Source organism: Panthera leo, chromosome B1 (assembly GCF_018350215.1).
Source record: "Panthera leo isolate Ple1 chromosome B1, P.leo_Ple1_pat1.1, whole genome shotgun sequence".
Taxonomy (NCBI): Eukaryota; Metazoa; Chordata; class Mammalia; order Carnivora; family Felidae; genus Panthera; species Panthera leo.
The window spans coordinates 147,513,603-147,539,851 of NC_056682.1; the positions used below are offsets into that span (position 1 = coordinate 147,513,603).

Here is a 26,249-nt window from a genome sequence, read left to right on the forward strand (position 1 = left end):
TGACAAAAAGATTATTTTAATACAGAGTGCTGTATCACAATGACATCTCTACCAGTAGTGGCTCCTAAGTAAGGGTAACAAGTGCATCCTTTTTTTCATAAAAATGGAATTCTGCTTACCTGGCAAGCAGCAAAACAGTAAAAAAAAATCAGGGATGTTCTTATTTCAAAATCACGGAATCGCAATTCTGAGAAGGATGTACAAAGATCATCTAAGTTCACCTGTGGCAGCAACACGGACTAATCTGTTTATCCATAATACACACAAATAAACAACTCTTAAGATTCTCTATGTAAGACATTCCACAAACAGCCTTGATAACACACTCAGTAATTAACAAATCTCAGTATCCTAAGTAGCCTCTTTTACACACTATCCTCACTCAACACAGTGGAATACAAACCCTAAATAAACAGTCTCAAGCAGAGGCAGGCTTGTTCCAACACAACATGCTATATGGTTCTTTAGAGAAATGCCATCTTAAATTATATTTTGCATTCTTACATTAACCTGCATATTTTCACACATTTTAATATTTTCCCATGAGAAAAAAGTACACGCAGGGTAGCACTTTTATCTCTGTTTTGAAAACATAGACGATTTCTATTTTATTTATGTGCTAATTAGTCATTGTAAAATAAGGCTGTAGAACTATATAACATGAGAAAGATCACTTTTCCTGGCCTTCTCTCTTGTCATTTCACCATTAATTCAACTCACTCTGTTGCACAACACTGGTGATTTCTATTTTAATCACACTTCAGTAAGACTTAGGTTGAAGAGGTAGCATTTTTTTTTTAACTAAGGTAGTTGTTAATACTGAATAATCTCATAACCTTTCCTCTTGAGTTTTTATTTTCTCAGACAGGCCAGAATATTTTAAGCTAATTGGTAATTTCTGGACATTTTATTTATGCATCCAAGCAAAGAATATGCTATTTCAGAACATGATTCAAAATAAGTATGAGATATTACTACTGCCCTTGGGGCTCTAACGATACTGTTGGAGAGCTGGCACATACCTGAGTGGAACAGGTAAGTCAATACTTGAAGCATTACCAGTCTAAGTGCCAGAATTTGTATCATTGGTAGTACTTGCCACAGGAGCACAGAAACTGGGAAAGTTGCTATGAGCATAAATGTGTTCTTCAAGCCCTTGCAGAAACAGAGTAAACCTATCATTTTCATTAAACAACTTAAAATACTAAAAATAATAGAGGAAACCCCATTGCATTGTCAATTTACTCTTAACGTGTAAGAACCCAAGTCAGGAACCTGCTGTAAGTAGTAAGCAGCATTAGGAGAGTTTTGCTATTTATTTGTTTGTTTAATTAGAGAGAGACTAGATGGAAGTGAATTTAAGGTGTCTGGCAGCCTTGTCTGAAAAAGTCCCTTCTATTTCAAAGAAGAATTCTAAAGGCTGAAAACCCAAATAAGAACATATTGCCTTAGGAATTCAAAGGAAAGGACATGAGAGGCTGTGAAGGAAAAACCAATAGGACTCAGTGAGCGGCCAGCTATGGATGAAAAAGAGCCAGAAAGAATCAAGGATAATTGAGATTTTGATTATAAAGGTAAAGCAGGATGATGGGGACTTCATGCTCACAATACCTTTATAACAATGTGATAAAAAAAATCAAGTAACACTCCCCTTCCATGGGAAAGTTATTAAAAGAATACCACTTCAACAAGATCCCTACCAGGGAAAATACTCAGTGATACTGTAATAGTGTTGCATGGTGACAGATGGTAGTTACACTTGTGGTGACCACAGTATTAACACATAGAGGTGTCGAATCACTATGTTGTACACCTGAAGCTAATATAACATGATGCGTCAACTCTACTCGAATTGAAAAAAAAAGATCCCTACCAATATTCAATATTCCACACAATTCCAATAATCAGACACATACACACACACACACACACACACACACACACACACACACACACAAATAGGCTCACACCCTCAAGCTTCCTGTCTTATAAGCTTGAACCGAAACCACAGGATGTGTCCTGCCTTCTGCTTAGGTGGTAATGCCTAGGGCAAACAGTCATCTATGCCCCATTCACTTCATTAAAATGTATTTCACATCTTAAATTCCACACACTGCTGGGGTTCCCCCCCTCCCCCCGCTTTCCACCCCAAGTCATAACCTCCTTTTAACCCTGAGTGCCCCAGCATCTGGAGCACAGTAGAACCTTCTGAGGCCTCCTGAACTCATGAGTCACTATAAATAGCAGCAACATCAACTCTCCCATGACACAAGTAACATCTATTCATAACATCTCATGGCATGATAAAATGGAATAACTATTGTAATAGAGTCAGAGGCGACAAGAAACGACACCCTTCCATAATGTAAGAACTGCCACCTGGAGGGCACTTCAAGTGACTTGAAGGTGACTTCAAGCGACTGAATTTCAGAAATGCAAAGCTCCCTGAGAGATGTATATGGTTACCTGGCTAAGGAAGACAGAGGCACCATGACACATTCCTCCTGTATTCACCAGCATCACAGAGGAATACATAGCAATTATTCGTACCACACAAAACACAACATTGGTGACCCAAGCCAGTGCCGCCAAAAATACAAGCATGCCAACGTATTTCCTTTCTGTACAGCACTGCCTCTGAGTTGCCCACTTGTCCCACCCAACAGCCTTTCTTCCCCAGATTAATTTCACTGAGAAACACGAAGAGCCAGAAAGAGATCCTTCTCATGAAAGAGCAAACAGCCCATTTGCTTTGCAGGGGCCCAGAACTGGGGATTCCAACTGCTGGCCAAAATCAAGAACACAGCCAGTTAGCAGAGTCACTTGCAAGTGGCAGTATTCCACCTAAACGAGCAGCACAATAGGGACCATTTCTGCCCCTTGAAAGTCCTGTTTTATGGGTCCTCTCACCTTCCAGCCAGCATCCAGGTGACACTCATGAGCAAGTTAAGAGACTGAATTTAGGCTAGTTCCCTCAAAGATGCCATTGAGAGTGAGGAGCCACACTGAGAGCTAAAGCAAAGGGACAGACAGTGGGAACCTGTAGTAGAAAGGTCCAGAAGACCTTAAAGAAGAATGATTCGTGTTCACAGGATATGAATCTCTACAAAGTTTTAGTATGTAGCTTGTGGCATGACCTGTGTACAATGGGTGGGGGAGAAAATGAGCTTGTTCAAAGTAACTCAAAATAATAACTGTTAACCATCATTGCTAACCAGAGGCACTGCTCATTTACTACTCAGAACACCGTGGATTAAGTTCTTTGATTATCTCCTTCTCATACACGAGGACACTAGAACACAGAGAGGTTAAGTATCTTGCCAAGGCTGCACTGCTGATATGAGCTGGGATTCAAACTCAGTCTGGCTCAAATATGTACTCCTAACCACTGCCTTCCCAGTAGAATTACATCCCAAGGGCCCCTTCTGAAAAGGCAAACTTTTCAAGTTTTCGATCATTTTTTTTAATACAAAGAACCTTGGTTTCAGACCTAAAGAAGAACTATTTCCTCCTACTTATATAAGATAAGAAAGAGGGTGAAAGAGACCATATAGTTATTTTGTATTGCGTTTTGTTTCTTCACAGTGAAATGAGAAGCTACCTCATTGCACACACATTCCAAAGATTCTCTTCTCTCCTACCATGCCCATTCATTTTGGGGATATGCAAATGGTATGCAGAAAATAAAGAAATCTCACTTTATGACATCAGACCTAAGGGTCTTGTCTGAAAACATTTAAAGGTCAAGAAAAAACAGGAATGCGCTATGAAGAATGAGGTCAGGTAGGGGGAGGGCACAGGGGTGTGCACTGGGAAAAGGGGAAGTCAAATGACAAAACCCCAAATAATCTTGGCTCTTATGAAAAGGTACTCTGTTCGTTTACCCGGAAGCACCAAACAAAAGCAGCTGCCCATTTCTCTGTTTCAGTTTCCTGAATATAACTGGATCACCAACTGGCATCCATTGTTCCCAGCTCACAGAACAATGTTCACTAGCATAAACCCATCAGTTCTGGTACATATCCAAAGAGCTAAAAAAAGAATACCGCAAGACTGAATGAGTGTCTATATGCACATACCTAGCAATACGATTCCATAGCAGGCGAGTCATACGTGTGAGAAGCAGTTAGCACCCCAAGCACTGATGCATGTTGAAGCTTGTCAAGAAATACATTACACATCGGACCAATATGCTGAACAGCACATTCTGTTTGTAGCTCTGTTTCCTAAAATTTTACACATCTTCAGAGTCTCTGCACTCACAAAGTGGCCTATGATTTCCCGCCCCCCAAATATCCCAGGACACTAACAAAATGAGACGTTCAGAGGTCAAAACCATCCACGGTGGGAAGTCGTGTTGTGTTTCTAGGGCCTGTCTCATCAAGGACCACCTTCCCACCCACTTTCTGGGCAACCCTCAGAGATGGCAGCTGCTAACTTTAAAAAAAAAAAAAAAAAGTGCATGGTGGAGGAGGCAAAAAGGATTATTTTTAAGAAAGAGCACAATCTAACTTTTCTCTCCACCACCCACTCCACACCACCTCCTCATTCCCTTGTCTCTCCTCCTGCTTGCTCTTCCATTTCACTCTTCTTCCCCAGTCTCTCTCCCGGGTGCTCAGTGAGCCACACCTTCTCACACGCATTTCCTTCTCTGTGTCCCAAACTGGGCGGCAGCTCGGACACCACACTGGGAAGAACAGTTGTAAGGGCTCGGGGCTGCTGCCAAGCTCAGGCAAACAAACCCAGTTCCTCCTCCGAGCTCCAGATGTGTGGGAATCAAAACACGCATTCACTTTTGAGAAGCCCTGCCTTGACATGAGAGCCGTGGAGAAAAGAAAAAGCATCTCTGTTATGAGCTAAATGAACCTATTAATTATGTCATCTTCCTGATGTGCCTAAATACTGGAAGATAATTGGCTTATTTCTTCTTCTAAATGCCCTTAACGATTCAGTTCCATGCCTCTTTAATACGGCTTCTGAAGCTGAGCTGCCCAAATTCTGTGTGGAATATATTGAACATTTTTAAGTGTACATGATAAATCCACGTGCCCTGTGGATGAATTTCCTCCATCAGTTGTGGGCGACAAGCAATTCAACACACTCGGGAGTCATCTACCCAGACCAAAATACCACGTTAGCAATAGTTAAAATAATGAGGCACTTTCCAAAGTGGAATAATTAAAAGTTAGGACCAGATTTTATGTGGCGAGGGAAGAAGGCAGAGCAGGGAAATATAAAGATGATGTGCAAGGATTAAAAACAAGAAAGTCAACTAGATATTTATCTATTGATGGGAAATATTCAGACCAATAAAAGCAATGTTTATGTCTTCCTCTGTAGTAATCCACTCACTAACTCTTCAATGAGCACTTATTAGGCACATACTATGTGCCAGGCACTGTGCTAGATGCCAGAAATAACATACTGAGCAAGACAAATTTGATCCTACCACTCATGGAGCTAACAATCTAGCATTAGCACAAGACAAAGCTGCAAGCTCACAAAATCATCAGTTAAGCATGTAGTATGAAGGGAAGAAAGGGCTTAGAAAGAATGACCCTGGGGAACCTACGTTAGATAGAGTAATAGGAAAAGGCCTATCTCTACAACATTTAAAACACAGACAATAAGGGTGCCTCAGTGGCTCATTTGGTTAAGCATCTGGCTCTTGGTTTCAGCTCAGATCATGATCTCAGTTTCATGGGTTCAAGTCCCACATCGGGCTCTGAGCTGGCAGCATGGAACCTGCTTAGGATTCTCTGTCTCCCTCTCTCTCTATACCTCTCCTACTCGTGTTATCTCTGTCTGTCTCAAAATAAATAAATATGCAATGGAATACTACTTGGCAATGAGAAAGAATGAAATCCTGTCATTCGCAACGACATCGATAAAACTGGAGGGTATTACGCTAAGTGAAATAAGTCAGAGAAAGCAGATATCATACGATTTCACTCATAAGCGGAATTTGAGAAACTTAACAGAAGACCATGGGGGAAGGGAGGGGAAAAAAACAGTTTCAAACAGGGAGGCAAACCATAAGAGACTCTTAAATACAGAGAATTAACTGAGGTTTGATGTGAGGGGGAGGGGAGGGGAGAAAATGGGTGATGGGCATTGAAAAAGGCACTTGTTGGGATGAGCCCTGGGTGTTGTATGTAAGTGATGAATCATGGGAATCTACTCCTGAAGCCAAGAGCACACTATATACACTGTAAGTTAGCTAACTTGATGATAAATTATATTTAAAAAAAAATTTTTTAAAGACTGAATAAATAAATAAATAAATGCTAGACCATTAGGGTGCCTCGGTGGCTCAGTCAGTTAAGCATCCAGCTCTTGATTTTGGCTCACAGTTCATGAGATCAAACTCCACGTTAGGCTCTGTGCTGACAGTGTGGAGCCTGCTTGGGATTCCCTCCCTCTCTCTCTCTCTCTGCCCCTCCCCAGCTCGTGCTCTCTCTCTCTCTCTCAAAATAAATAAACATTTTTTTAACAGCTAGAACATAAAGAGAGAGAAAAGCTAACAAGGACAAGAACAGAGTGACCATTCCAGGAAGACAGGACTATATTGTGCAAAGGCCCCCCCGAGGCAGAAAAGGTTTGGGCACCAGGGAACTGAAAAATCAGTGTGGCTGAAGTAAAGTGAGCAAGATAAGAATGACCCATAACAGGACTGGTGAGACGCTGGGGGCCATGATGCCCAATCAAGATTTTATTCTAAGGACAACAGGAAATTTTCAGTGGAGGAGAGGAGCAGCATAACGCAGTTCACACTTTATGATGATCATTGTCGCCTCTGTGAGGAAAAAGACTTGAAAACGAGCTTGTCGCAATGGTCTAAGCAAGAGAGGATGATTCCCTCCACCTGAATGCAGCAGTTAAACCGAAAAGGAGTAGACAGATTCAGATCTATTTTAGACGTAGAACCAATAAAAGTCACTGATGGATTGTATATAAGGGTGTCAGCAAGGAAAGAATCAGAGAGGATTCTCATTGAGTTACTCCATTTATAACTTTCCCAGAAGTTACAGGCATCACCTGACAGAAAGTCAGGCTCATGCAGGAATCTGATCTACGGGACATGATATGTCCATATGCATAAGTAACTCAAACACCCTGACCCAAGAATAACAGAAACCGTGTGTGGTTGTTCTTGAGACACAATAACGGTATACTAGGCAGATATTTCAGTGAATTTTCCCATGAGAATTTTGTTGTTATGCTGGTGCCAGAGCCCCACAGCTTCCCCCAAAAACTTAGGGTTAAATGCCTTTCTATACGTGGGTGCACCAGTTCTGACTTACATACAAGTGCTCCAGAGAAAACCAATTCATCTAGTCCCCATGACAAGCAGCAGAGAAATTACAAATTTCTAAGAGGACCTTCATGTCAAATTGGATGACTCATGTCAAATACATCAAGGGATATTACAGCATAATTTATTGGCTAACAAGAAAATAACTATAAAAGACACATTTACAAATAATTTTCTTATGATCATTGAACAAGTGAGTCCTTAAAAATAGTCTCTCCATATGATCCCTTCAGAAACTGGGTATACAAAACAATGCAGTACCCCACAAGGAGGAGACCTCTGAGGGTAAAGAGAATGGACTGTCTTGTTTATTTTACATGCTGTGCTCAAACTGGTTCCCAAATGCCACAGAAAGCAACTGCCCCCTTCCCCCCACCCCACCCCACCCCACCCCCACTGTGGTCGATGCACATTCAGTCTCACTACCTTTCTGATTTGTTTGTTCCCTGTTACCACTTGAAGGTTACTGGCATTGTTTCTGTTGCCCTTCCTAAATAGCTGGTACATAATTATCTCAAAATCCCTCAGCGCATTTGTCTAGGTGGGCATTTTTCCCTTTTTAGTATTTATAGTGATGATGCGCTCCTTTTCATAAATTGCAAAATGGGAGATGACTTAGAGACAGAGGGAAGGAGGGAGATATCGATCTCTCTCCCTTTCTCTCTCTCTCTCTCTGTATGTGTCTCTCTCTCTGTCTCTGTCTCTCTCTTTCTCTCTCACGTGCACACACATGCACGGGGGAGAGAACCTCGGGTTCTGGCACAGGCTTCATCAAAACAGATAGCAAACACAGATACACAGTAGTAATTTATTTGGAGAAGGGTGTTGTCTTTTGTTCCTGCAGACTATTCACTGTGACCTTTTTTATCTGCATTTCAAGGACATTGCTTGAAACAGACCCCATTATTTTAGTCCGAATAGTAAGGATTCCTTTCAGAAAGGCTTTCCCCCCAACATTCTAATGAAAAGCACAGAATTCTTATCTCCTGCCCTTTGGTCCTTTCTGTCTTACATTTATTCTAATACCTTTAAGTTTCAATTTTATGGTCTATCTCCAAGCTTTCCTGCAACCTTTGCTCTCTAGTTTGATGGTCCATCTGTACTGCCTCTTTTAGGATAGTACCTCACTAGCTTCTAAGCCACCTGCTCAGTTTCAGTGGTGAGACTGTAAGAGATTCACAGATTCCCATCACTACACTTCACACCCTCTTTAATTTAACTCTGTAAATTCACTTTTCAACACTCCCGAGCTGTTAATTCTAATTTGGCCTCTCATCACCTGCAATGACTGAACTGGAGCTTTATCTGTGCCACCCATAATGCATTTTATTACAGGTTCCATATTTCTGCAACTGTAGCAAAAAGATGAAGAGTGTACAGAGCTCTGCCAACATACAAAGCTGTCACTATGTAGCTCCTGTTGGAGGATCTCCCAAAATTGGCATGTGTTTCTATCGCTTCTCCCTTCTACTGCACATATTCGTTCTCGCTTCAGCCACAAAGTTCCCCAGATATCCAAATATCCTCCACATCAGAAGAAGCAAAAGCATATACCTAAACACACAGTCTACCGTATCAGTTGAATCTATGGGTGTTCTCTGACCTCCTACTACCCTGTTCTTACTAATACTTCCACCCAATGTATGATATTTAATATGTTTGACGTTTTCAGAACTATAGTACTCTACACTCTTCTCTCCCTTATGGGATATTTTTCTACTTTTCCTTTCTAAATCATCAACCTGGCCCACAGCCTGGTTAAATGTCATCTATAACGCCATCAATGTCGTATACATATATATATATATACACACATATATATGATATATGATATGATATATATGATAGTTTATTATATAACGTATCATATATATGTTTTATATATATATATACATAAGATATATTTCTTTTTCTTCTTGACCTACTGTCTCAATAGAACCTATTTCTAAGCAAAAGCAATCTAAAAATGCCTTTGAGTCTTCCAGTGACTACTGATTACTGTAGTTAAATACCATGTGTAACACTCTGCCCTCTTTCACTAGTCAAAATCCAGACTATCCAAGTGTGCCTAAACTTTGTCAGATCTTTTCAAGAATCTTACCAGACCTCCTCCTAGAACAACTTGCTAGGACAAGAAAAGACTCTCCATAGACATTATCCTTTAGAGACCATCCCAGTAGGATTGTGTCCCTCCCCATTAGCCACAAGATCCTACAAAGTGTCTTTCCTGAGGACATGGGATGGAAGCAGAGAAAAGAACCAATACCCAGGGAGTACTCACTGAGAGGTTTGAGGATGCTGCTGCTGGTTTCATCTGCATTTTCCACATCTGACTTATCAGAGTAGTTCTCAGAGATTCTTTCTTTTTCCTTCTTTTCTTTGTGCCCTGTCTTTCTCTTGTGGCGTCTCCTTCTCCTGTAGCTCTTCGGCACATGGACCCCAATGTAGATGGTGTGGTGGCCTAAGAAAGGTACACAGATCATTAGTCATTTCAAATCACATTCTCTGCTGCATATAAATTTCAAAAGCTCCTCAGGTCAGAAGAAAATGTCTATGAATTCATTACCATTTTACATTTGACAAACTGGAAAGATAAAATCTCTTCCCAATTTTCCGTGACCGAGAGTGTAATTCAACCTGTTAGCTGGCATTAGGATTCTGGGAGGGTATGCTCCAGTTACATCCGGATAGAGAACTTTTCTCTAGGGAAACCAAAAAATGCCAAGCCAGAAATCAAGAACCCTTGATTCTGGTCAAACCTCCATCTTCAATTAGCTACTTGACCTTGAGCATGTCCCTTAACCATTCTGGGCCTCAATCTCATCATTCATATAACAAGAGGCTTACTACATTGGGTGATCCCTGAAGGCCTTCCCAGTTCTAACCTTCCACGAGTCTGTGATTATACTAAATAGAGTGCTTAAAAAGGAGGTCTTAGCAGCAAAAATAAATAAATAAATAAAGATCTAACTCAAAGTTCAAGAAGTCATTCTACTGGAGATAAGCTTTTGCATTAAAACTTTTTGTAAAAAAAAAAAAAAAAAAAAAAAAAATCAGCAGAATAGAGACTTAGAACTGGGACAAATTGAGAAAAAATAAGACCTACTTGGAGAGAAGATTTCAGAAATACTCAAATGTTCACACTAGGAAACAGCTAAAATGAATGTCCGTTACAGTGCCATTCTCGTTTTTCTTTTTTCGTTTCCCAAAGTTTCTAAAAACTGGTTGTTGCAATGATAAAAATAAACCCAGCCCAGCAAAAACTGCCTTGAAGAGAAGGGCATGAGGAAAAAAGATTGTGAAATGCTTTTAGTTCTCTGGATGGAAGAAGCTGCAAAACTGACAAGTGGTATTATTCTTACAAAATCTGATAAGACAGGAAGAAAAAAGGAACTCAAAGCTCCACATCTTTTTTTTTTTTTTTTTTAATTGGGAAACTTACTTTCACTTTATTACAGCACAACTTTAGAATGTGGGAACCACTATCTCAGAAGTAATGTGAAAACTTTTTTTCTTTTTGAACTGCAAATTAGATGAGATTATATCATCTTCCCCATCTCCTTTCCCATTCTGGAATTATTCCTGGATGACCACTTTACAGTGCCCCAGATGATATCACAACCTAACATGCAACACGTGTACGCGCACGATGTCTCACGTAAATGGCTGTGAGTCACTTTCCACAGTCACTCACCAGGCATATCTAAAAACACTGTAATTCACAGGGGTGTTCCCTTAAATTGGAAGGATTAAAACAATTGTATGCTCCTTTAGGAAGGAGCCTCCAACTAAGGAATGCAGATCCCTAACTGAATGGGTTAGGATTCCAAAAAAATCTGGTATTTGGAATGAGGTTGGAGGCATCTATATAAAGTGTGAAACTCCCCCCTCCCGACACACGTAGACACACACACACACACCAACTCAACTATTACAAAGCACAGTGAAATGCTCCTCACAGACTGAGTGCCAATGAGAAATTTATCGTGTCTAACCATTTGCAAGCAAATTGTTCTCATGGGAAAGCTATATTATACTAGGAAGTAGGAAATGTCTCAGAAACAATGTGAATTAAGAAACAGTGTCAATTGTTTCCTGTGCTCCAGTTACTAAGGGAGTCCTGCAGCTTTATCTCAAGGCACACAATATACGTAAGCAAAGCCAACCAAATTCTTTAGTGAAACAAACACTGAAAGGTTGGTCACTTTCATTCAGGAATTAGGAAAACATCATGAAAAAAAATTAAGAAGCTGGAAAATTTTTAAACCTGTCACATTAAATATTTTCTACATCTTATTAAATAAGGGCAACCAAGCAAAAAAAAAAAAAAAAGTGACAGGTTAGTTACATCAGTCATATAGATGTTACACAGGAAGATTTTTCACTGTATTTACCCAAATCTACACAGTACCTTTGATAAGTCATTAAAAAGACAGTTTAAAGTGTGTTGGGGGGGGGATGGGCTAAACAGGTAATAGGCATTAAGGAGGACGCTTGTTAGGATGAGCACTGGGTGTTATATGTAAGCAATGAATCACTAAATTCTATTCCGGAAACCAATACTCTACAGTATGTTAAATAACTTCAACTTAAATAAATAATTTTTTTAAAAATAATAAAAAATAATAATAAAAGACAGCTTATATGGGCTGACAGGATTTTAAGGTAAGATTTCTAGAAACTCTTGTCATTGTCAACCTAAGCAAAGAGGGTGATTCAGAGAGTAAGCTCGCAAAGCCCACAGAGAGGAACATACCTTACCTTCTGGGACCTAACTGAAGTTGCAGCCCCACAAAAACAGTGCCATTTTATTCACATCGTGATCACATGCCTCCCCCTGCCTTAGGAAGAAGATTCAGCTTCTCCCTGCCTCCTCCAGCTCCCGCCTCAGATGTTTCCCATCCACACACACCCCACACTTCATCACACACTTTCACACAGGTGGGGAAGCTTGCAGATATGATACCGCTCTCTGCAGCCCAGATATCAAGCAGAAATATGGTTCCTTGCAAGACACTCCAAATTTCAGACATTTTTATCAGCTTTATTGAGGTATAATTGAATTTACACTACTGAGGTGCAATTCACTCATTTTAAGGGTATAACCCAAAGATTTTTAGTATATTCACAGAGTTCTGCAACTATCACCTTAATCAACTTTAGAACATTGCCACCAACCCAAAAAGATCCCTTGTGCACATGTGTAGTACTGCACTCTCTGTACCTACGTCCATCTCAAACAACCACTCTTAAGCATTTTTGACACTTTCAGTGATGGCCTCTGGGAAGCTACAATTCGCTGGTACCCACACAGCCATGAACTTTTTGTGGGGATCCTTACGCTACAGTAGAATGAAATATTCCCTGAGGAAAGAAGATACTACCTCCTGAGAGTCATGAGGAAATCATGACACTGAGCAAAAATTCAAAGCATGCTCCTTTTTCTTCTCACACATTACCGGTAACTAAATTTTCCTTTTCTGTCTTGCGTTCAGATAGAAGAGAAGGAACACGGTCCTAAGGTTCAATAAACCTTTAGGCACCTGGGGACAGTGCTTGTGTTTCACCCATTACTTCTCAGTTGCTCTACACTTCAACTTCTTTGCCCAGGGGAAGAGAGCAAGACAACTTCACCTTGCAAAGTGAGCGTAAGGCATGCTTTCTCAAGGTGATAACCAAATATTTCATAAGTTGTACACGCCAAGTTACAAAAATACCGAAAGTAAAAATGAGCTCAAATGGAAGCATTCTTGCTGCTCCCACAGAACACCTGTCTTCAGGATCAACAGACGCAGAATTAATGAAAATATACTACTGTTGATAAGAATCTCATGGGTGGATTTTGATATTTATTTTCAATAAAATATCTTTACCTCAGAGATGTGTCATGAAGATTGATGGCTATTTTTAACACTAGAACTCATAAAATGACAGCAAGCACTTCGGAAACATACAAAGGTTGAGGGTGTAGTATTATTTTACACATAAAATAAAAAATGAGAAACGTGACAGACAAGCTTTCCAATCCAGCAAGGGTCTACAAAACCGTAGATGCTGAAAGAATCAGGGAGAGTTACCAGCTTAACTTGTAAGACAATTTTAGACTCAAAAATAAGATAAAAGATAAGGTAAGATGAGATAAAGACCTCTCAGCTAGAAATTTCACCAAAAACTGCTTCCAAAGTTTCACCAAAAACTTCTTTCCAAAGGAGAAGCAACATTTTTCCTAAAATAGCTAGAATTCATAAGAAAAGGTGACTGTCTCGACTACACTCAAATAGAAAAAAAAAATTTATGGTGACTGTTTTAAATATTATTAAAATAAAGTTTGCATTTTTGCTACTAAAATCATATCAAGCAAAACTACTGGAATGTACATTTGACAGTGTTCATTTAGGTGTGAGTCAAAGGGCACTGAGTCCTTGATTTGGCAGTGGCCTCAGTATCATGTGTTAAAATAAATACCCTGCATGCCTTTCTCTGACAGATGGTGTAAGTTCCCAACAAACTCCAAATGTCTTGAGAAATATCTCACAATCCATGCCACAGCCAGTACTACTGGGAAGAAAGCATGGCTTTCCTAGTTATCTCCGAAGGTCAGAAATTATTACCAGGTGAGGCTGGCCTCTTCCCATCCTCACCTGCTCCACCTCGGCTGAAAGCAGTACTGTGATTCTATCATGTCCAATTCTTCCAATTCCTAAGATATTTCTAAACTAATGTCATTGATAGTTGCTATCCTGTTTTCAGACCAACAGAAAACTTTCACACCTGGAAACTCTGTAGTCATTCAAGTTAAGAGGCTGTCACAGATACTCACTGTGCTACCAAGGATGATTAGGATTTTGTAGAATTAAACCCATCAAACCAGAAGACAAACCAGAAGAAGGTTTTACACCAGCCAAACTCAAAATTCTACAAAAACGCTGGACAGTGAAACCACATATGCCTCTATATGCAAGATAGACCTATTAGCTCCTGTAGGAAACATATTACTGTTCTTACTGTACATACAGATGATAGCAACTATTTATTGAGTACTTACAAATGGGCCAGGTTCTGGCTAGGTCTCTGATATCTATTACCTCATGCAATCCTCACAACTGCACAAAGTAAATACTACTATTATCGTAATTATACAAGCAAAGAAACCAAGGTGCAGGGAAGTCAAGGATACTGTCACCAACAAACTCATAAAAGCACACAGGAGAAACAGCTCTCAAGTGGCAGTAACAAAGATAGCGAGGACTTCATCACTACTTTGGTGGTGATTTGTTGGTTTGTTTTTTTCTTGGCGGGGGGCAGGGGGACGCTTGTGCTGTATAGTATACAGCATTTATACTATCAGTCTTATAACTGATTAGGCTTCCTTCCTCGTGTTGGCTGCTAGAAATACAAGAGACAAGTCTCAGGCCAACCAGTGGTGGGCAGAGTTTTGAGACACACATTTTATACACTAACCTCACTCTTCCAGATTTTCACCCATTATTTTCCCTTCACACTAAACTATTTGGGGAATAAGGAATTATATGAATTTTTTTTTTTTTTTAAATCTGAGATGTCAGTGGTCGGGGAAGAGGATGGCAATGGCTGGGGTGGTTGTGGAGAAGCGTAGATTTCTAGGCAAAGATTTAGACCTATAGATTTAGATCTAGCTAAAAAGGATCCCCAGAGGACAGGTAAAATCTTCGCCATCCCCATCCACCTACATACATATCTAAGGAAACACTGAGGGATGTTTCCATTGTTACTCTTTCTATAGTCAACCAAATTTCTGTTTTCTCTAGTTCAAAGATTCCACAACGTCTGGCACTTTGTATCATTCTTCTAGAACTAATCAGCAATATTCCCAAAATATAAGTCAAATATTGCCTTCCCTAGCTTATCTAAAGTAAGCTGGCCTTAAGCCAAGATGCCTAAGACGTGTTGTATCTATTGCCAAGAGGGATGTAACAGAGGGAAACAAAATTAAGAGATATTTATTATCTCTATTTTAATTATGGAAAGAAAAACATAGAAGAGGAGGCAGAGCCTCTAGATGAGTGACAGATTATAAAAAGATGCTGTGGACTTTACTTCTTAAACCAAAACAAATGTCAAAGATTTTTTAGAAGTAGAGGAATAAGAACCTTAAACAAAATCATAGTATCAAGTTGAGATGCCACAGAGGCTGTGTGTTTGACACTTCATATAATAAGAAATATATCAGTGCCTATAAACCTAAATACTTTAATAAATGAAATGCAAATAATTTGTTAGCTTATTACTAACAAACACAGAAGACTGTCCATAAGCAGCTCTAATAAGATATAACCCAAATAACATTGCTACTCAGGCATAAATACCAACTCATGAAAAGAAAACCTGCTTCAAATGGCACGGCGTAATTTTGCAGTTAACAGGGGGAAAGTCAGCCTGTGATGCGACGTGTTTGCAAGAGGGTCTGCATTTCAAACATATACCACTACACAGGACAAGAGCTGATTTTCCTTTTTGTATTTTGGATAGGGGTCACTTTTCACATAGAAAAAAAAATAATGCCTACGTTTACTAATAGAAAGTTATATATTACTTACGTATTTATAAATCATTTTGAATGTTGATAAGTAATCTCTTTTAATATTAATGCTACCAATCATATTTAAGATTAGGCATGCAGGCAAATAGTACAAGTGATGAAAAACAGGGAAATACTTTTCTTCCCACTGAACTGCATGGGAATTTTATCCACTGAAAGCCTCCCAGAAATCCTTAGGGCAACCTGAGGTTCCCCAAGCAAGACTGATAAGAAATCTCAGCTTGTTATCTGATGTTTACAAAGCACAGTGCTTTTAATATTTAATATTTCATGATGATGATGATTATGCTAACAATCTCTAGGCAGGAACAAACAGGTACAGGAAAAAGTTGTGAAGGGGAGTCAAGTTTAGGGTTACTCAGTTAACCACCTGTCCTTTAGCTGAGTAAACGTCTACACCTGTCTTTTAAGTGTTCATTTCTAGTGAAGTTCTACTTACAGCCTTTAGGTAAAGAGGAGGATTCTAAGAGCACACACTGAGGTTAAGTTTCTCTTACAGTTACCATCACTAATAGCTGATAAGAGGCAAAAACTGACGAGCATTATAAAAAGTTACAAGTAGTGAATATTTTTAAAGACATGTGACTTAATATGTTCAGTGGTCGTCGTCAATTATTTGAAAATAGCTAGGCTAGAACAACCACTTAAAGGTAGTACAGGAACCTATCTTAATAAATAAACAAGACTTAAAGTGCTTCACAATCTCTAAAAAGTTGACTCTCCAAAGTAATTTTAACTTTGCTCTAGCAAAATCTCTCTTCTACTCATCTGTACACACCAAATATAATCTATATTTATATCTATGTTTGTATATCTGTATCTCTATATATCTATATAGATACAGGTGCATATAGATATACAGAGGTATCTGTATAGACTCCATATATAGGGAGATGCAGAGAGAGAGAGAGAGAGAGAGAGAGAGAGAGAGATCATTTTTATGGACAATCCAAATCAAATGATGTCCATAAATTGTCTCTCACTGCGGATGGTACCCAAGTACACAAAGGTGCCATACAAGTGTTGATCTCCTTCTCCCTTCCCTTTCTGTGAGGGAAAATTCACAGCACGATTTCCTCACCCTCCCTTGAGCCCTGATAACAACTTGTGAACTCCCTCTGCTCTCTAGCAAAGGCACCCCTGAGCAGGGCAGAAGAGCCAACTTTAGACCGTCTAACTTGCCCTCCAGTGGGCTGCTTTACTCAATATACAGGGTTTAAATGTTTGACAGAGGGAACACCTTCCACAACCTCAATCTTCCCTCACGCTGCCCAGAAACACGTGCCTGGCAATCTCCACCCTGCTCTGGGTAGAGTTTCATCCAGAGCTTTCACACAGTGAGTGCCAACCCCCAGGAGCTGTTATCCTTTTACTTGACTGAGCAGAATAGATTGGAACCAAAAGGCCTGGGAAGGCCCGTGCCAGGCGGGCAGTGCTAAGAGTGAAGAAGAATCACCCAACAGGAAAGATGAACCCTCCACTCATCCTGACACCCCAGAACCCCCAAAAGAGGCTGGTGAATTTTAATGTGCACTACACATACTGTCAGATAAGATCCACCTGTGATCCAAACACTGAGAACTGACAGTTTCCATTATTTCTCTTATGGTCACCATTTGCACAACTGAATGGGAAGCAGGGTTGGGAGAGAGAAAACAATGGCTAATCCAATGGTCACTGATAACTGGATTTGCAATTGCAGCCAGAGAGGCAGCTTAGAGAGACACATAAATGCACACATTCACACTCTCATCCTACCCACATTGTCCATCTCCAACTCTATTATGGGTTCCCTTTTAGCACTGGCCTAAGCCCCGGCTGGGTAATAGGAAGAATAGTCTTTAGTTGCTATAGACAGATAATCCACCATATAGTTAATGCACTCATGGCTAATCAAGTATTAAATATTTAATATTAGTTCACATAATTCCCTCCTCTCACATACCTCTCACATAGGTTAATGAGATAGGGACAATGCCATAGGACTAAAACAATAACCAAGAAGTAGGAAAAGTGCCCCGAGAGACTTAAATAGCCTGAATAAGGCCAACTGCAGAATCTTCCTGGCTATGGTTCTCCTCACCCTCCCAGAAAAGAGAAGGACAACATTCAGACATAGCACCATGTAATCATACTTTTAGAGTTGAAATAACCTTAAAACATCACATGATTCAACCTTTTCATTTACCAGTGAGCCAACTGAAGCCAAAAGCCAGTGAATAACATAGAGACTGGGACTCTTGGTGCTCCCAGACATAGAAAGTTTCCTTGCCCACTTTCCCACTAGTACTGCCATGGTACCAGCCCACCATTGCCATCCCTCCCGTCTTCCAATGTCTTCAAAACACAGAAGAAGAAAAAAAAATTCGTCCTTTCAAGTTCGTAATTACCTAGAAGGAAAAAGGGGCTTAGGAATTCTCTGAAAATGTTTCTGTCTTATAGAATGACCAGTTTAAATCCACAACCCTTAGCTCCATAAACTGCCCCAAATATGAAAATGTTCTGCCTGTGACCTCTGTCCTCCACTGATCACCAATGGTCACTTTGAGAAACGGCAGAAAACTTTTAGTCTTTCCCTCTATGTCCTCCATTACACTTAACCAATTAAAATATTTAGAACGGTTACAGAATTTTTAGAGCTAAAAAAAAAAAAGCATCTTAAAATACAGCTCGACATTCTCACCTTACAGATGGATACATGAGCCTGGAGAGGTTAAAGTGATTTGCTTGTGGTAACACTGACAGTAACTGTATTAACAGGGACAAGGACCTAGACTTTCTCAGGGCAGTGCTCATCCCAAGGACGAAGAGCTTATGAAAAGCAGAGGCCAGCCAGGCTGTGTCTTCTTTCTCTCTCGCCTTTTCATAAGCTCCTCCCATCGCTTCTTGGCCTTTTGGCTAAGGTCAAGTGTGAAGCTCTTCCAACACCTTCCATTCTTCTCCTCTGTTCTTTCCACCTCCTATTCTCCCAGGTGCTTCTTCTCGTTCTCACCCATCTCCCTTTCCAAACTCCTTTCTGGCTGCAGAGGGAACAGACCTCATGCCTCCACAGAATGGCACATGAATTTCCCAAATTGCTCACAGCAGAAATCCAGAAGCAATCGCTCCCATGTACCCTTATGTCTCTCCGCAGGTCCTGCCAGTCCAACCCAGGTGTGTCTTTTGTCTCCACGCTAGTATAACTGAAAAATCATCTCTCAGTTGAATCTCAGCAACAGTCTCCCACATTCATCTTTGTCCTCCTGGGATGTTCTCTCCATCTATCAGCAAAAGGGATCTTTTCTAAAAAATGCAAATTTGGGGGGGGGTGGCGCCTGGGTGGCTCAGTCGGTTAAGCATCAGATTTCGGCTCAGGCCATGATCTCGAGGTTTGTGAGTTCGAGCCCTGCGTCAGGCTCTGTGCTGATGGCTGAGAGCCTGCAGCCTGCTTCAAAATCTGTGTCTTCCTCTCTCTCTGCCTGTCCCCTGCTTGCACTCTGTCTCTGTCTCTGTCTCTCTCTCAAAAATAAATAAACATTAAAAAAAAAACTTAATGTAAATTTTGTCTGGTTACTTTCCTGCTTAAAACTCTTCTGCAATGGCTCCCCAGTGCATACTCAATAAAATCCTAAATCTTTAGCATAGCATAAAAGGCCATGAATCATCAGGGTCTTATCTACCTCAGGCCACGTTCGCTCTGTTCACATGGTCCAGCCTCAATGTTCTCATTTCCACTTCTCAAATAGGCCAATCTCTTTCTCGCCTTTGGGCCTTCACACATGCCTGCCTGTGATGTTTCCATCATTCTTGCCCTAGATGGCTCCTGTGCATGCTTTAGAGTTCAACTTCATGTCACTCTATGGGAAATATATACCCGTTTCCCACCCAAACTCACCCACATACATGATCCGCTCTCTACATTATCACACCAACAACCTTGTCCTTAAATAATGACTGGTTTATTTGATCATACATTCATTGTGGCCTGCACTGGAATATGTTATGGCATTCAATGATACATGTGAGCCCAGAAAAGCAACATATCAGAATTTATATCTGCAACTGTTCTTAGCATTTTGATAAGCTTAAAGAAAAACAAAGCGCTGTGCATCAGTTAAAGCTAATAAGAAGAGTTAACACGGATACTAATCAACTAATTTGTTGATTACTGGATATCAGTATTAGCTCCAGTCTGAAAGCATTCTGCAGTCACAGCAATCGCTGGCAATAAATTACAAGCAGGGAGTATATCCAAGGGAGGCAGTATCTTAAATTTACTGGGTTCATCCTGGGGACTTCAAATTAGTTTACTAGTACTCCTAGCAAAACTAGGAGACAGGGAGGCACAAATGCTATTTCTCTGTGGAAGAAAACTGAGGTTCAGAAATTAAGTAATTTGTCGATGGCTTACTGCCAATACCATAGTATTTTTCAGGTATTACCCAAGAAACCTCAGAGCATCTCTGGTAGGGAGATGAGAAGATAGGTCATTAACTGCACTTTGCATAAAGGAAATGTAACCACATAAGCATGACTGGCCTCATGTCACCCACAAAGGCAGGGCAGAGCCGGAAATAGAAATAGGTTCTGAGACTCCTGGTTCTCGACTATGTTCTCTAACCCACGGCATAGACTGGATAAAAGTACCTGAACAATCAGATACTGATCTAATTTGCCAAATACATGTATCCATTGGATTCAATTATAAGCTTTCATTCCACATCCCAGACATTGTCTCTATTTTTCAGTAGGGACAGAATTACCTGTTGAAAATTTAATAATCAGCTGGAGGTGGGGTGGCGACTTAACAAAACTACAAATGTGCAGTTCTGGCCCTCTAAAGCTGATATGTTGGCCAATATCACTAAAATTCAAAACCTATTTTTTTCAGAAGTTTTGGCCTGCTAAAAGTTATTAAGCATTCCACCATGAAAAGAGTCAGTAAAACAATGTCTCAAGAGGCTGAAGTAGAGTCTATTCTCCTTTCAAAGTCAGCAGACTATAAAGAAAGGTGAACACATTGGATACAGCACTGCCTTCTAACTCTAACTCCATGGAAAGGTAAAAACAATTAACCAGATTTAAAAGCTTTTGCAGCTCTTCAGAGAAGGGAGTTATTTAAGTCACCTATACTGCTGATTCAATGGATATCACCCACCACGCTCCCTACCTTCGCCTTCATCCCACCAGGCAATCAGCAGCCTCAGGGGCACAGTGTTTGGAACCTCCTGTGAGCTCCTGTCATGGCAGGTTCTCACCTCAGTCCTCTAAATGCTAGCAGCCAAAAAAGCAAAATAAAATTTTAAAAAATAAAACAAAACCCCACCAGCAAGCTCACCACAGCAACAAGAAAGCCTCAACTGAGCCTTACTCAGCTTTATTCTAATCTTCCTCTATTCTCTCTCATCAGACCCAATTCTCAATTCCCCCAGTGATTCTGCATTTTGTGATGACAAAAATGGGGAGATACTTAGCTCAGGTTTATTTCTATACTATTGCATAATCTCATCTAATTGGCACCTAAATTATATAATAACCAACAAAGAATATGATTATTCTAGTCTATGCTGGGTGGGGAGGAGGAATATATACATCTCATATAAGATGTGTTTATTTATGTACATATATATTTACATATATATACAACTGACCCCTGAATCCTCTTCATTGGTGGGAAAGTGCCATACACTTAAATCTTCTCCAAAATAGCACTTTTACAGGCTTTATTAGACAACAGCCACACACTTGTATTTTACCCTGTATACAATCATGGAAGACAATTTAACAAATTGGGGGCAATATGGATTAGAGCAGTGTGATTACGAAAATTAGATCTCGCGCCCAGAGTTTAAGGCAACCAGAATGAGTCCAAAGAGAAATAGACAGCAGGCCTTGGGAAACTTCACTTGACCATTCTAGCTTGCCTTTTCCAACATAAGATGCAAGTGTGGTTAGGAAGGCAAAGGATAGCTGTTGGTAAAAATGAATTAAGCAAATAAAAACCTTTTAAGCCAGTTAGAATTTTTTGGAATGATAATAATCACAGAAAATTATTGGTGAAATTGTATCAATCAGAAAGACAAAGTACAGAAAGTGATTCCGTATAAAGCACCCCTATCCCCAATGCCAGGTACAGCAGCAATGTAATTTCTGACAATTATTGCAACGCTTCCTTGGTAAATGGCATGTTCTATTATTCTCATTTTACAGAGCAAGAAACCCAAAATCCAAACTGCAATTTGCTTCCTTCACTTATGCAATGATTCAGCAATAGATCAGGCAAAAGTTTTAAAACTTTTATTCCCAAACTGACGCTGAGCCACCACGTTTCAACAACTTTAGCAAGTATTTCAATTTTTAAAAATGAGATAATAAAAAAATACGCCAAACATGTCGCCAAATATCAAACAATATGTTTCATAAATATGACCAGATAAAAAGTTTCTAAAACAAAAATCTATAGACAAAATTGCTGCAAGAACATTATTTCGGAATTTCTGGATCCTTGCAGAACACAACCCAAGCACCAAGTTCAATTTTTTATGGTTTACTGTGAAAAAAGAATGTAGACACCTAGGACAGAAAGTGTCCTCATGAGGGCTTTAGCCCAAACTGTACTAACCGGGAAATTCTCTATAATTGGAAAGTTCTGGGAAGGAATGTCTCATTCCAGTTTCAAAACCCAAGGAACTAACATCGGATTCCCTTGAAGCTAAAGAGCTCTATATGCAAATATTTAACTTCACTGATGTGGCAGGAGGTGTCAAATAGCTCCTGAGCTAAGTGTTGCCTGCGTTAGGGACCCTGGCGGGCTTTCAGCTGAGGCCATGATGGGAAAGAAGCAGGGCACTGAGCAAGGTCTGTGTGAGCACAACCTGCTCTGGGAAACCCACGCTGTTATTCAAGGATCAACCCTTACACACCTCGCCACATTTCTTTAAAGCTCTCTGGTGGGTGGATACAGGTTTCTTTTAAGAAGGCTTTTCCTTCAGCAATATTCGCCCAAGTGTTTCCTCTGTACACACAGTTTCTGAGCAATAAGAGTGAACAGCGGAGAAGAGGTCAGCAAAATGCAACCGGACACTTACATCCAGTGCTCAGAATAGCCCTAGCTCCAACCTGGCCCCTCCCTTCCCATCCGATAGGTTTTCATTCACTCCTTCTTGGCAATTACGTTTTCAACCATTGTAATTATTAACAAATGTCCACCCAGCCCCACTTTTTCCTTAGGATACTACCTCCTCCAATACACATAAATACGTCATCATGATATCCTCTAGGGAAAATAGGGTTAAGTCATTATGATTTCATCTCAGTAAAATGTGGAGATCCTGACCTCCAAAAAGACAATCGTCACCATTTCATCAGTGTAGCCTCGCTCTTCGAAAACCAGAGTGGAAGGAAAGAGAGTAATGCAGACATGTTTCAGGGTCCTCTTTTACTTACGAGTGTGGACATATAAACAATATAAATATGTCAGTGATCTCTGCAAAATCAAATAGCAGTAACAGCAAGGACGGGATCTTTAGAGGCTGTATTGTCTCATTTGATTAAGAGTACTAAGGGCACCAAATTTCTGACTACAAGTTTAAACAAAGACGTTACAGGAGTATATAAAGTAATTCTACCTATGCTTTACGTAGTTTGTATTATATATTCACTTATTCAATTCCTTCTTGTAACAAATATTTAGGAAACATCTACTCTGTCCCAGACCCTGCTCTGCTTTTTTGCTTTTATTTCCCTAAAAATAATCCTCCCTTAAATTCCATGAATCTTTAACAATTCTCTCCTTTAATGTCCATCAGCAGACATGGGAATTTGTAAAATTCTTCTTCCATTTGGACAGATGGGAGCACACTTCCTTCTGGACTTGGTTTTGAACAGAAGAGGAAAACCACCACAATATATCACAACAGCTTTGAGAGCACTGATCACAACTTCAGAAATGGAGACACATTTCAGCCAATATTGTCTTGCTGTATTTTATGCTTCCTGAGTTGCTGGTTAGACCATGTTAAGAAAAGGCCCCTCCTCATAAAGTCAGAGTTGCCAATGCCTGCTGGGAAGTTACCTAGCCCTGCAGAGCCAAGGCCTTATCTCAAAGGATAAGGTGGAGTTTGCTCTTTTCCCCTATTGCAAAATATGAGAATATTAAGTAATCTGTTTATATCATACAGATCCAAAATCTTGGCTGCCTTTTTTAAGGATAAAACATCCATAGGATTTCCTTCTGTTTGGAAAAAGCTACCTGGGACTCTTCAGATCTCAACCCTGATTCACAGAATAAAATCCGGCAATTTCCCCTAAGTGTGTTCGAAATGAAAACTTAGTGTGTTTGTCCCTCATGGCCAGCGTTTCTGGATCATTCTGGTGATGTCGATTACCAATTTGTCATCTACAGACCGATTCTGTGGAAGTGCCGAGGCTGGAGCTGGAGTCTTTTGGTACAGAAACAAGTATGAGTATCTGATACTATGAAATTTTTAAATGAGTATATCCACAGTAACCCTTCTGTGCCAAAAAATGTTAACTTTACAAAACTATACATGCATACATATACACTGATACGAGGTAACCAATGAAAGAACAGATATAAAAGCTTCTCTTTATTTTAAAGATTAAAGTGGTACTTGGTTGCCTTTTTAAAGAGTATCTCTTTAAATCATTAACACAAATGCACACGAAGGAAATTATGTGAAAATGAGGTTTAGGTCTTTAAATATATCCCACATAAATTCATTATTTAAACAGAGGATGACTCCTCTTCTGACTCACTCTATTCTCAGTGAGCTTTGCAGTTGATGGTTTTCTACTGAGTTTTTAGACCGTGGATTAAGCATCATGCCACCCCCAGAGAGTAAAGTTGAACCAGGTGAACTGAGGGTGTGGTTGGAAGGCTCAGTCTGTCGCCCCTTCACAGAACGACAGCGGTAAAAGAACTGCTGAGCTGAATCCAATGATCACAACTTAAGAGACCCTAAGAAGACTTTTAAAAGCACGAACACTTCAAAGTAACGAGAGCTACTGGACCTCAGTCACCCTCATAATCGCTTATTGGGAGCATATCTGATTGGTGCAAATTACTTCAAACAACAAAATTTTATTTTAAGTTTCCTTTTGCCAAGTGTGCTGCATTATACTTCAACCATGTTTACCCTAGAAGAGAAATACCTATGTGGATAAAAGGAAACATTTAATAATATAAATGAAAGGTAGGCCCACTCCTTGCACTTGCGCTTTCTGATGCTTAAAACTGGAGCCCTTACTTCTTCCACAATTGCACCAGAAACTCAACCACTTCAGAACAAAGAGAAAAGTCTGCTTTCCTTCAAATACACCCTTCTCTTTGCAGTTAAAGCTATGAGATGGACTCGTGTCCTTGAGGAAAACAGTCCCTTTCAAACTATGAATCCTCATTAGAGGTCTTGACAGTTTTCATTCCCAACCACTGAGACCACGAATAAGCCATAAAACCCATCCATTTCAACATCTTTATACTTCACCTGGAGTGACTATAAAATCTAAGTGATTCCACTCCCACAAGATGAAGCCAGGTGAGGAAAATGAGAGGGTCAGCTAAGAAGGCACTGAATTAGAAATAAATAGTCCCTGAATGCAGTTTCAAGATTGTACCGTAGAAGAGCCTGCCCTGGTGGATATTCTCCACCAGATAACGACACCATCAGCAACCATCCTTATAGGGTCTCAAAATTCAGGAACAGGCACCTAGTGAAACATGCCTCAAAAGAAGCGTAATCAGCTCAGGCTCCAATCAACATGAAAGATAATCATTAAAACCCAAGTCGTATCAGAAGACAAAAATACACAATATCCATGAGGCAAGTTCAATCATCACAAAGCCAAACCATTTTACAGATGTGTCTACCACGCCTTGTTGTCTTTCCGCTTCTTCTCAGAGAAACTCGCCTACAGATCTGTTCATGACGTTCGTGCTTGAAAATCGAGCATAATACTTTGGGAAATAAACTTCTTAGTGAACACCTTAAGAAACCCATGTACAATATCCTATTGCAGTAGAGTGCTGTCAATCCTACAGACCTTATAAACCCAAGAAGTGATTTACATCTCCTGTGAACTTAGCGAGAACATTATTCTCAAGGAAAACACACACACACGCAGTACATCTCATTCCCAAGCCTTCTCGCTGATTTTTCAACTTTAATTGTCCCGAAAGTATACATTCATTCAATCCTACCATATTTCTTACATTCATATGCTTTAACTTTAAGATTCTTATCTCCTCATTAATACTGGGACAGTGACAGAGTCACCACAACGGAGACTTAACACAGGGGCACAAGAATCTCAAGACAAAAGTTTTACAATTTTGCTCTCACTAACTTGACATTTTCC

The 26,249-nt window shown here is 40.0% G+C and overlaps 1 protein-coding gene across 1 annotated transcript in view; it reads right to left on the reverse strand.

Annotated features, from left to right (window-relative positions):
* SLC4A4 (solute carrier family 4 member 4) overlaps window positions 1-26,249 on the reverse strand; it is a 350,038-nt gene that overhangs the window by 277,707 nt on the left and 46,082 nt on the right. Inside the window, exon 3 of the mRNA XM_042936217.1 lies at window positions 9,597-9,776. Within this exon, the coding sequence (XP_042792151.1) occupies window positions 9,597-9,776 (180 nt within the window). The remainder of the gene's footprint in view (window positions 1-9,596; window positions 9,777-26,249) is intronic.